At 47.8% G+C, this 13,102-nt stretch overlaps 1 protein-coding gene across 6 annotated transcripts in view; it reads right to left on the bottom strand.

Annotated features, from left to right (window-relative positions):
• Nucleotides 1–13,102, bottom strand: part of MTMR3 (myotubularin related protein 3) — a 249,319-nt gene that overhangs the window by 76,980 nt on the left and 159,237 nt on the right. For all 6 annotated transcript variants that reach the window (XM_082256785.1, XM_082256786.1, XM_082256789.1 and 3 more), the window contains exon 9: nucleotides 7,732–7,845. In XM_082256785.1, the coding sequence (XP_082112911.1) occupies nucleotides 7,732–7,845 (114 nt within the window). The remainder of the gene's footprint in view (nucleotides 1–7,731; nucleotides 7,846–13,102) is intronic.

Below are 13,102 nucleotides of genomic sequence, written 5' to 3'. Positions count from 1 at the left end.
GGGTAGGAATAACCGCTGACGAGAGACCCCGATCTCTCAGGACCTGGCTTTCAACAGCCACGCCGTTAAAGCCAGCGACTGTAAAGCAGGATGGAAGATGGGCCCCTAAGACAGTAGATCGTCTCGTAACGGGAGCCACCAGGGAGGCTCGACGACCAGTTGTATGATGTCCGCGTACCAAGACCGGCGCGGCCAGTCCAGGGCTACTAGAATCACCAACTTCGGTTCCGAGACCAACCTGTGAAGGAACCTGGACAACAACTGAATTGGGGGGGGGGGGGGGGGGGGCATAAATCAGGCGATACCGATTCCAAGGCACCACCAGCCCATCCGAGGCGTCTGCCAGAGGATCACGCGTTCTTGCCACAAACCTTCCCACCTTGCTGTTTAGCCGAGATGCAAACAGATCCACATCCGGGGATCCCCATTGCGGCTCAGATAATCGGCCTGCCAATTCTCCACACCCGGAATGTGAACTGCCGAAATCGCAGTGACCTGCGTCTCGGCCCAAGACAGAATTTTAGTCACTTCCTTGGCCGCCCGGGCACTACTGGTGCCCCCTTGGTGATTGATGCAAGCCACCGCAGTGGCGTTGTCCGTCTGCACCCGCACAGGGCGGCCCCGGAGATGATCCGACCAACGGAGCAAGCACAGTCGGATCTCTTGCAGTTCCAAGATGTTTATTGGCAGGGAGGATTCCTCCTCCGACCAAGTGCCATGGGCAGACAGAACGCCACCCCAGCCCGACAGGCTGGCGTCCGTGGTGATCACCGTCCACAACAATGGCCGGAAGGATTTCCCCTCCATCAGAGTCGGAGACTGGAGCCACCACAGAAGATCCGCTCTGACTCGGTGACTCAAAGATATCCTCCTTTCCAATGAATGAGGATGCCTGTCCCATCTGGCCAGGATCTCCGCTTGAAGAGATCGTGTGTGGAACTGTGCAAACGGTATGACCTCGAAGGCCGACACCATCAACCCCAGGGACCGCATGCACGTGGTCCTGAGCGATGAGGATTCGTTGTCCCTGAGGGACCGGATCTCATCCTGTAGAGTCCGGAGCTTGTCCTCCGGCAGAAAGACTTTTGCTTGGACGGAATCCAGGACCATCCCCAAGTAAGGGAGGCGAACAGAAGGGGACAAAGTCGACTTCTGAACGTTGATGGTCCACCCGAACTCCTGGAGCGTCTGAACCATGGTTGACAGATTGTGCAACAGACTCAGGCTGGCACTAGATCTTAACAGGAGATCGTCCAAGTATCTCAAGACCGCAATTCCCTGCGCCCGTAACAGGGCCAGAACAGGAGCCAACACTTTGGTAAACACCCTTGGAGCCGACGCGAGACCGAAAGGTAACGGCAAAAACTGATAGTGTTCCTCCTCGATTGCGAATCGGAGGTACCTCTGATGACCCTCGAATATGGGAATGTGCAAATACGCATCCTTGAGGTCGATTGAAGCCAGGAAATCTCCCGGGCTCAGAGAGGCTACCACTGACATCTCCAAAGTAGCAGGAGGGGCGGAATCAGCCACAAGGGTGCGTCTGAGCACCTTGGTCCATTCTACCACAGACCATCACAGAGGCGAAAAATAGGTTTCATCAAAGAACCCGCCACTATATAGGAGTGGCGAGTAAGAGATTCCACCCACCTATCCGTAGGGTCCCTAAACACCGGAGAGTCCTCCACGGGCATAAGAGTGGCTTTGTTCAACCTGGACACGTGTGATCCACCTTAGGGGCCACGGTCCAGCGTGAATCCGTAGGAGACGCAAAGGGATAACGGTACTGAAACCGCTTTGGTACCACAATATTGAACACCGTTTAAATTTGCAGATGCCTCGTTTGCATTTTCCTTGGTGCGTGAGCACACAGGGAGGGGGGTGCTTTAAAAAACTGAATTTTTGTAAAATCTTACCTGTAAAATTCCTTTCTCTGAGTCCTCCGACAGTCGCCGCCACCTCTAAGTCATCACTATTGGGTATTGACTTCCGCTCCGCAGGAGTAGCTAGGCATAAGACTTGGTCAAAAGAACAAAAGCATTTGCATAGACACACCCATGGGGGCTGTCCCACTGGTCAATACCCCCCTGCAGTGATCACTCCCAACTCAGTTTGGTAGCATAGCAGTAAGTGTACAAGAAAAAAACCCCAAAAGAGGGGCGGGGCGGCGACTGTCGGAAGACTCAGAGAAAGGAATTATACAGGTAAGATTTTACAAAAATTCAGTTTTCTCTTACGTCCTCCGACAGTCGCCGCCACCTCTAAGTCATCACTATTGGGATGTCCCAAAGCAGTGTAGACATGAGGGGTGGGAGACGCAACCATAGAAAAGGCAACGCAGTACCCACATCAGAGAAAGGAACCTTACACGCACAGTAAGAGAACCTTCTGGGCAACAGAAAAAGCTCAACAGGAGCAACAGCCCAGGAAAGCAAATAACCCAGGGGATAAACAACCCCGACAGTCAGGAACCCACAAAAAAACAAGGGTCCCTTATGGCACTGCCGCACTGAGAACTTTGCGGCCAAAGGAGGCATCAGCTGATGCCAGAACATCTACCTTATAGAATTTGGAAAAGCCTTGCACACCTGGGACACCGAGGCTCGATGCCAGTAGGCCCAGGACGCACTCAAAGATCTGGTAGAGTGCGCCTTAAAAGGGAAGGGTGGAACCTGTTCCTTCAAAACATAGGCCTGTTCAATGGATCTGTATGATCCATTTGGCAATGGTCGCTGCAGACGCAGCCATGCCCTTCCGACGTCCCTCAGGAAGGACAAAGAGGGAATCTGTTTTCCGAAAGGATTCAGTGGACGACAGGTAAACCCTGATCGCCCTGACAACATCATAGGAATGCAATGCAACCTCCTTAGGATGCTTAGGCTTCGCACAGAGCGAAGGCAGGACAATGTCCTCATTAAGGTGAAACTCCGAGACCACCTTAGGAAGAAAAGAAGAATGAGGTCGCAAGACCACCTTATCCTTGTGAATCACTAGGTAAGGAGAGCGGCAAGACAACGCCGCCAAATCCGACACTCTGCAAGCCGAAGTGATCGCCACTGAAAAAGAAACCTTCTTAGACAGTAGAGGCAACAATATCTCCCGGATGTTTTCAAAGGGAGAACGCTGCAACGCGGACAGAACTAAGTTCAAGTCCCATGGAGGCAAAGGCTCCCTCCAGGGAGGAGCCAAATGTCGCAAACCTTGAATAAAGGTGCGAATCAAGGAATGAGACGCCACAGGGCGTTGGAAAAGAATAGCCAGTGCAGAAACCTGACTCTTAACCGTGGCCAGCGCCAGGCGCTGGTCCACACCAGTCTGGAGAAAAGCCAACACTCTCGACACCGAGTACGAGCGAGGGGAGAACCCCCTGGACTCACACCAGGTGAAATAGGCTTTCCAGGTAAGGTAATAGATTTTTCCAGATGAGGTCTTCCTAGCCTTGATTAGAGTAGGAATGACCTCTGGGGAGAGACCCCGGTCTCTCAGGATCTGGGTCTCAACAGCCAGGCCGTTAAAGCCAGCGACTGTAAAGCAGGATGGAAGATCGGTCCCTGAGACAGTAGATCTTCCCGCATTGGCAGCCGCCAAGGAGGCGCCACTGCCAGGTGAACAACGTCGGTGTACCAGGACTGGCGGGGCCAGTCCAGCGCCACCAGAATCACCAAGTACGGTTCCGAGGCTAACCTGCGAAGGAACCTGGAAAAACAACTGAATCGGAGGAAAGGCATACATCAGGCGATACTGATGCCAAGGGGCCACCAACGCATCCGAGGCGTCCGCCCACGGATCGCGCGTTCTTGCCACAAATCTTTCCACCTTGTGGTTTAGCCGAGACGCGAACAGATCCACGTCCGGGGATCCCCACTTCGCACACAGCATTTGGAAGACCTCCGGGTGCAGGGACCATTCCCCCTGGTCCAGGGTCTGGCGGCTCAGATAGTCGGCCTGCCAATTCTCCACACCCGGAATTTGAACTGCTGAGATTGCAGGGACATGAGTCTCCGCCCAACACAGGATGTCTGTCACCTCCCGGGCTGCCCGGGCACTCCTGGTGCCCCCTTGGTGGTTGATATAAGCCACCGCGGTAGCATTGTCCGTCTGTACCCGAACCGGACGGCCCCGAAGTCGATCCGACCACTGGAAGAGACAGAGTTTGATCGCTCTCAATTCCAATATGTTGATCGGAAGGGAGGATTCTTCCCCCGACCAAGTGCCCTGGACAGACAGGTTGCCCAGGACTCCACCCCAGCCCGACAGGCTGGCATCCGTGGTAATCACTGTCCACAGCAATGGACGGAAGGATTTTCCTTCCGACACAGCCGGGGACTGAAGCCACCACAGAAGATCCATTCTGGTCCGGCGACTCAATGAGGACACTCAGATCCAAGGACTGAGGTAGACTGTCCCACCTGGCCAGGATCTCTGCTTGAAGAGACCGTGTGTGAAACTGAGCAAAGGGTATTGCCTCGAAGGCCGATACCATCAACCCTAGGGACTGCATGCAGGTCCTGAGTGACGAGGATGGCTTGTCCCTGAGGGACCTGATCTCGTCCTGCAAGGTCCGGAGCTTGTCCTCCGGCAAGAACACCTTTGCTTGAGCAGAGTCCAGAACCATTCCCAGATAGGGAAGACGAACCGAAGAAGACAAGGTCGACTTCTGTACGTTCATGGTCCATCCGAACTCCTGGAGCGTCTGTACCGTGGTGGACAGATCGCGCAGTAGGTCCTGGCGGACACTCGATCTTAAGAGGAGATCGTCCAGATATCCCAAAACCGCAATGCCCTGAGCCCTTAGCAGGCCTAGAACAGGCGTCAACACTTTGGTAAAGACCCTTGGAGCCGAAGCGAGAACGAAAGGTAATGCCACAAACTGATAGTGGTCCTCCGCTATTGCGAACCGAAGGTACCTCTGGTGACCCTCGAAAATGGGGATGTGTAGGTACGCATCCTTCAGGTCTATAGAGGCCAGGAATTCCCCTGGACTCAGGGAGGCCACCACCGAGCGGAGAGATTCCATACGGAACTTTCGAATGCGCACGAAGCGGTTCAGTGCTTTCAGGTCCAGAATAAGATGCACCTTGCCCTCCTTTCTGGGCACAGTGAACAGATTGGAATAAAACCCCCGAAACCTGTCCCGATGAGGCACCGGGACAATCTCCCCCTGGGCAAGGAGGTCCTGCATCGCTTGATGCAGGTCCTGCAGGCGCCCTGGGGTCAAACGAAGATTTGAGGAAAAAAATCTGTCCGCCGGCCGGGAAAGGAATTCGATCTTGTACCCTGACCGAATGATTCCCTGAACCCACCTGTCCGGAATTCGGAGCAGCCAAGGTTGGAGGAAACCGCGCAAACGTCCCCCCACCCCAGAAATGGGTGAGGGTGCCCCTTCAGGCAGAGGCGGATTGACCCGCCGCACCAGCATTGCTGGACTTCTGCTTGCCCGCCCAGGGCTTCTTCTGGCTACCTTGGCCCTTGAAGGGCTTGCCCTTGGTTTGATTCCGAAAGGCACGAAAGGACCCTTGATTGGGTCAAGAGGCGGAACCCCGCTTGCCACGAAAGAACTTGTTCTTCGGGTTCTGGGGCAGCATGGTGCTCTTGCCCCCCGTGACGCCTTTTACCAAGGTATCCAACGCCTCGCCAAAAAGGCGAGAACCAGCATAGGGAAAATCAGCAACTGTTTTCCGTGATGTCTGGTCAGCTGACCAGCTCTTCAGCCAGATCAGTCGACGGTTAAGCACCGCAACACTAGATAGCTACCAAAGGGGCCTCATTTAAGGCCGCATCGCACAAATACATGACTCCTTGGTGAATTTGATCCACCATAGCCAGCGTGGCAGGGGGGGGGGAAGAATCAGACGCGAGGTTGCATCTAAGCACCTTAGTCCAATCAGCCACCGCCTGAGCCACCAGAACGGACGCGAAAACAGGTTTGAGCAAGGAACCCGCCACCGTGTAGGAATGGCGGGCTAGAGACTCCAACCTTCTGTCCGTGGGATCCCGAAAAACCAGGGTCTCCTCAGTAGGAATCAAGGTAGCCTTGTTTAACACGGCCACAGTGTGATCCACCTGTGGAGGCACACACCATCGCGATTCCGTAGCCGGCACAAAGGGATAAAGTAGTTTAAACCGACTAGGAACCATGAATGGCCGTTTTAAAGTGCGCCAAAGTTCATTCACAGTGTAATGAAACTCAGCGGGGCAGGGAAAAACCTGCGCCGACTTTCGGGTCCTATGTGTACCAAAAGAGGACACAACGCCCGGAGGACTGGGCTCATCCTCCAAGTGTAGTGTTTCTTTTACAGAAACAATCAACTCATCCACTGTCGCGCGTTCTTCAGGTGCCTAGCTACTCCTGCGGAGCGGAAGTCAATACCCAATAGTGATGACTTAGAGGTGGCGGCGACTGTCGGAGGACGTAAGAGAAATTTTTTTTTACTACTGTTCCTTGAAAGAAAAAAAAATATGATCACTTTTATTGCTGTCACAAAAAAATGTAAACATCCCTTGCGACAGTAATAGGCAGTGACGGGTACTCTTTATGGAGATATCTGGGGTCTAAAAGACCCTTAATCCCTTCTTTGCACTTAAGTATTCAAAACGCCAAAATCAGCGTTTTTAATACTGTAATTTTTTAAAAATCGGCACCATTGGCAGCCGAGTAAACCGGAAGTGACGTTGCTTCCGGGTTACTTCAACGGAGACCAGATCGAAGCTGAATCCGGCTTCGTTAGGGACTCTGACGCCCCGATGGGATGGGAGACCTGGGCAGAGCGGCTGAAGAGCTCCCTCTGATAACGCCCGAGCGGCTGCTGAGCTGCATCAGCTAATCACCAGAAAGCCGATCGCCGGCTCTAAAAAACGGTAACGGGGAGATGCCTCTAGCTGCAGACATCACCCCTGTAAAACCACTTCTTCAAGCTGATGTACAGGTACGTTGGTTTGTGGGAAGTGGTTATACAATTTTCTTATTAAATTTCCTTTATAAATACCTTTAACTATGTAGTGCAAGGGCCTGCCTGATTGCACACAAATTTAAAGTGTTTAGATTTACCAAAACCATATAAATAGGAGGTTAAACCTAAAAGAAAAATTGTACAAGAAATTTGTATAATGTATGGCTAGCCTTAAGCTCATTACAGAGGATCCCCCGATCCACACAAACGAGGCGGATATAGGAACCATCCCCGCTATAAACGGGATTCTCCACTGTCAGAATACGCTGATGAGGTAGTTAACAAGCCTGATTGACAGAAGTCGATTCAACAGCTAACTTCTGTCAAACAGGCACGGTCACATGGATTGAAAGTTGGCCATACCGCAACCCGCTGAATTTCTATCTATGGCCATCTTTACACTTTTTAATCTCTTAGCTACATGAAAGTAAAACGTTTACTCAGTTTCTTGATAACGTTAAGGCTAGCTAACGATCCGTCACAGATCTGACACCAATCTTGAAATTTAGTTCCCATTCTTCATCCTGGGTGAGTTTGCCATCTGTTCTTTATGGAAAAAATACAGAATTTACAGAATGCAACAGGTTACCAATTGATTAGCTACTTCCCCTGCCTGATCAAGTACATCAGCTCCACTGATTTTTGAGCAAATCATACTACATATGGCCACCCGCACGGTAAGGAAAAAGTCTTAAAAATGAAGTTCATCTTTAACTTTGCCACCAAGTAACTGCATAGTTATGGGTGCATTGAGTGTTAGTAGATCACATTTTAGCTTTACCTGTACACCACTGCAGGAATGCGTTTCCAGGAGCGAAAGCTAGCAACACTCTCCAATTCTTTGTCTGTTATACCTGCTGGGACTATCAGCTCCTGTGGATAGCTTGCACATAATCTATGAGACAAAGGGTAAATGGAGAATGAGAAAACATTTATGACCTAATACCTAAAGATAGACATGAAAGAACAAACCCTCTTCTATTTAATCTGTAAATACAATGAAGTTTACTTATGAATCAGTGATATTTTACTGACTCCGGTTATGAAACTTAAAGCATATCTAAAGCCAAAACTTTATTTATTTTAATTTCTGACAGTAGGGAAGGGTTCTAACCACCATAATTTTTTTCTTTTAATTGTTGCCATCTTTATCTCATCAGAGCGATTTCAGCAAGAAATGAGAGAATATCTTTTCAATGTGAGGGATATCCCCTCTTAGACCGCTGTCAAAGAAACAAGGGTCCCCGATGAAAGATTCCTCTCTATTCCTATTCTGGTGGCAACCTAAAATAAGAATTTTGACTTGCCTGTAAATTCCATATCTTGGAGTGCAGTACAGGATACAGTGAAAGTGGTCACAGACCCTGGGTTATAGGAACATACTTTCAGGTGACTGGACACTGGCAAAGCTCTCACAGACCTACCCTTCCAGTGCCCCTCCCCTATTACCCTGCCCCTACTCAGTGAGTCCTCACTTTTGTAGCAAGCAATGCAAAGCAACAAAAGAACAGAAGGAAGGGTGGCCTGTGTCCTGTACTGTACTAAAAAGATATGCAATTTCCAGGCAAGACAAATTCTTCTTATGTTAATTGTACAATACAGGACATGGGCACAGCATTCGTAGACCCTGGGATGTCTCAAGCAATGAAGGGTGGGCAACAACAGATAAACCTGACCATGCCAACCAGTTCAACAACTCTAAATTTAGAGTGCTGCTGCAAAAATAATGTAGGTGGATTTTAAGTGGTAATCCAGTTGGTAAAGTTATGAAGGTGGGCAACAGGGGTGTGATGTCAGAGTTCTCTAGAAATCCAATGTGTTGGACTAAACACAACGTAGGAGGAGTCTTAACGTTGAGTGTAGGCTCATGAGAGCAGTCAGTGCAATAATTTAGCAAAAGGTGGATACAGTATATACAGTGCATCCGGAAAATATTCACCGCGCTTCACTTGTTCAACATTTTGTTACGTTACAGCCTTACTCCAAAACTGATTAAATTCATTATTTTCCTCAAAATTCTACAACCAATATCCCATAATGACAACGTGAAAGAGGTTTGTTTGAAATCTTTGCAAATTTATTTAAAAAAAACAAACAAAAAAAAAAAAACATCACATGTACATATTCATAGCCTTTGCTCAATACTTTGTTGAAGCACCTTTGGCACCAATTACAGCCCCAAGTCTTTTTGAGTATGATGCTACAAGCTTGGCACACCTATTTTTGGGCAGTTTCTCCCATTCTTCTTTGCAGGACTTCTCAAGCTCCATCAGGTTGGATGGGAAGCGTTGGTGCACAGCCATTTTAAAATCTATCCAGGGATGTTCAAATCGGGTTCAAGTCTGGGCTCTGGCTGTATTCACAGCCTTTGCCATGATACTCAAAGTTAAGATCAGGTGCATCCTGCTTCCATTGATCATCTTTGAGAGGTTTCTACAACTTCGAGTCCACCTGTGGTAAATTCATTTTATAGGACATGATTTGGAAAGGCACACACCTGTCCATATAAGGTCCCACAGTTCGTGCATGTCAGAGCACAAACCAAGCCATGAAGTCCAAGGAATTGTCTGTAGACCTCCAAGACAGGATTGTATCGAGGCACAGATCTGGGGCAAGAGTACAGAAACATTTCTGCAGCAATGGAGGTCCCAATGAGCACAGTGGCCTCTATCATCCTTAAATGGAAGATTTTTGGAACCACCAGGACTTTTCCTAGAGCCAAACTCTACTAGATCGGGGGGAGAAGGGCCTTAGTCAGGGAGGTGATAAAGAACCAGATAGGCACTCTGACAGAGCTCCAGCGTTTCTCTTTTGAGAGAGGAGAACCTTCCAGAAGAACAACAATCTCTGTAGCACTCCACCAATCAGGCCTGTATGGTAGAGTGAACAGATGGAAGTCACTCCTCAACAAAAAAGGCACATGCCAGCCCGCCTGGAGTTTGCCAAAAGGCACGTGAAGGACTCTAAGAAACAAAATTCTCTGGTATGATGAAACAAAGATTGAACGTTTTGGCATGAATGGAAAAGCAGGAAACCAGGCACCGCTCATTACCTGGCCAATACCATCCGTACAGTGAAGCATGGTGGTGGCAACATGCTGTGGGGATGTTTTTCGGGGGCAGGAACTGCGAGACTAGTCAGGATCGAGGGAAAGAAATTCAGGTGAAGGCTCATCTTCCAACAGGACAATGACACTAAGCACACAGCCAAGATACCAAAGGAGTGGCTACGGGACAACTCTGAATGTATATATGATGTGAGGAACACTTGCACCAAAATAAATGGTTGTATAAAAAAATGGACTGCTGCTGCAGACAACCCACAATGGTATAGTATGAGATAAATGTAATAGAAATATTACCAACAGCGCATGTCTCCAGAATACTGAGAAAAAAATGAGAATGTGAAGTGGGGATGATTCCCCGCGGGGTCACCCTTCCGGGGCGGCGGAAGAGGTGCCCCCTCCCGCCGCATCCCGGTCCTTTTCCCCGCTTAGCGGGCCCGCCGGCAGCGGGGAAAACGATCCGGTCCCGGATCCTCACAGACAGGATGTCGAGTGAGGTCAAGCTTGCCCTCACTCGACTATGGTCTTGGAGGACCGGAGCGCCGGCAAATGTCATTGCCCAGCAACCGGTTTAAAGGTCCCTTTTTTGTTTTTCATTTTATTTTATTTATTTTAATCTTTTAGTGTACTTGTGAGATCTGAGGACTTTTTGACCCAAGATCTCACACAAAAGAGGTCCTGTCGTGCCTATTTCTATTACAAGGAATGTTTACATTCCTTGTAATAGGAATACAAATTATTAAATCTTTTTTTTTTTTTTAAACAAATAGTAAAAAAAAAAAAAAAAAAAAATTAAAAGCGCCCTGTCCCTGTTAGCTCGCGCGCAGAAGCAAACGCATATGGAAACCCCGCCCACATATGTAAACGGTGTTCAAACCACACGCGAGGTATCGCCGCGGTTGTTAAAGCGAGAGCAATAACTTGAGCCCTAGATCTCCTCTCTAACTCTAAGATGGCAACCTATAGAAATTTTTAAAGTGTCGCCTATGGGGATTTTTAAGTACCAAATTTGTCGCCATTCCGTGAGCGTGCGCAATTTTGAAGCATGACATTTTGGGTATCTATTTACTCGGCGTAACATTTTTCACATTATGGAAAAAAATTGGGCTAACTTTACTGGTTTCTTATTTTTTAATTAAAAAAAGTGAATTTTTTCCAAAAAAATTGCGTTTGGAAGACCGCTGCGCAGTTACGGTGTGATAAAAAAATATTGCAATAGTCTCCATTTTATTCTCTAGGGTCTCTGCTAAAAAAAAATATATAATGTTTTCTAGCAAAAAAAAAAGATTTTAACTTGTAAACACAGAGTGTGAAAAATAAGTGGTTAATCACAAGGTGAAACATCACTATCCCAGGGAACAAAATAGGTTTCAGAAAAAAATCAGGTGGCTAAAATCGGATGGAAGATCTCAACTGCTGGACAGAGTAATCACAGAGATGATAGTCACTGATAACCAGCCATTTACAATGGTGTCTGACTCTGGATTTAAGCGGTTGATGTCCATAGTTGAGCCAAGGTACACACTGAAGATTGAAGTATCGAACCAAAATGCTGGGAAAGATTCACCAAAAGGTTGTTGAGAAAGTAAAGGCTATGCTGAAACCAGAGAATGCTGGCAACTCACTCTCATTCACGACTGACTCCTGGACAGGACAAACAGAATCACTAATGAGTCTTACATGCCACTTCATTGACAGAGGATGGACAAGAAGGCATTTGGTGTTGAATACAAAAGTGATGCAAGGATCACACACTGGGGAGTATATTAGAGAAAGGTTTCTAGGCATGCTAGAAGAATGGGGAATCACCAAAGACCGAGTGATGCTTGTGCTTCGAGACAGCGGAGCGAACATGGTGAAAGGAATGAGACTTGCTGAAGTGTCAGACCTCAGTTGCATGGCACACACCCTCCAACTTGTGGTAAATGATGGCCTGTCAAACCAGAGAGCTTTGCTTGACATAATTAGCATGCTGAAGAGGTGTGCAGGCCATTTCCACCAGGAATGAACCAGGATATTCTTGTACTACTGCTGATCAGTGGGAGACATCTACCAGTCAACATCAATGGAACCGAGGTAGAGCGAGTATCCAGTTTTAAGTTCCTGGGAGTTCACATCTGAGGATCTGTCCTGGCAGCAGAACACGTCAGCTCTCATAAAAAAAAGCACAACAACGTCTGTATTTCCTGAGAAGTCTCAAGAAATCTCATTTGTCCCCGGGGACTTTAACGAGCTTCTACCGCTGCATCATTGAGAGCATCCTGACCAACTCCATCACTGTATGGTACGGAGGCTCCACTGTGAGTGAACATAAAGCACTGCAAAGGGTGGTAAAAACCGCTCAACGCATCACTGGCACCCAATTACCTGCCATTTTGCACCTTCACCACAGCAGATGTTTGCGCAGAGCTCACATCATCAAGGATTCTTCACATCCCAGTCATAAACTGTTTAACCTCCTTCCGTCAGGAAGGAGATACAGAAACTTGCGCACTAGAACCAGCAGGTTCAGGGACAGTTTTTTTCCATTCACCATCATATTACTGAACTCAACATTACACCACTAATCATTACAAAACAAACACAAACAAAAGACTGTATGTAACCTCTGTACTATACATGTACATACTACATAGTATATCTTTCACTCCTCAGTACATCTGCACTATTTATATCTGTATGTATCTTTATCATTACTGTACATTTTGCCCAATACTTCACATTCATTTGTGTATATAATGCATATATATATATATATATATATATATATATATATATATATATATATATAGTGTATATATATTTTTTAATTATGCTAGATGGTTATCTGCACTGTAAATATGCTAGATATTTATCTGCACTTTTGCACAATTGCTACATTTTGCACTTCTGGTAGATGCCAAACTGCATCTCGTTGCTGTGTACCTGTACTATGCAATGACAATAAAGTTGTATCTATCTATCTATCAATTGTAGCCAATGTCCTTGAGACCCTCCTCCCCATAGAGGAAGTGACACTAGAGGTGAGTCATTACGACTCATCTGTCATCCCATGTGTGAGAGTGCTGAAGATGCTTCTTCAAGAGAA

The sequence above is a fragment of the Pelophylax lessonae genome (assembly GCF_965119305.1).
Source record: "Pelophylax lessonae genome assembly, chromosome: 1".
Taxonomy (NCBI): domain Eukaryota; kingdom Metazoa; phylum Chordata; class Amphibia; order Anura; family Ranidae; genus Pelophylax; species Pelophylax lessonae.
This window is presented reverse-complemented; position numbering and strand designations above follow the sequence as displayed.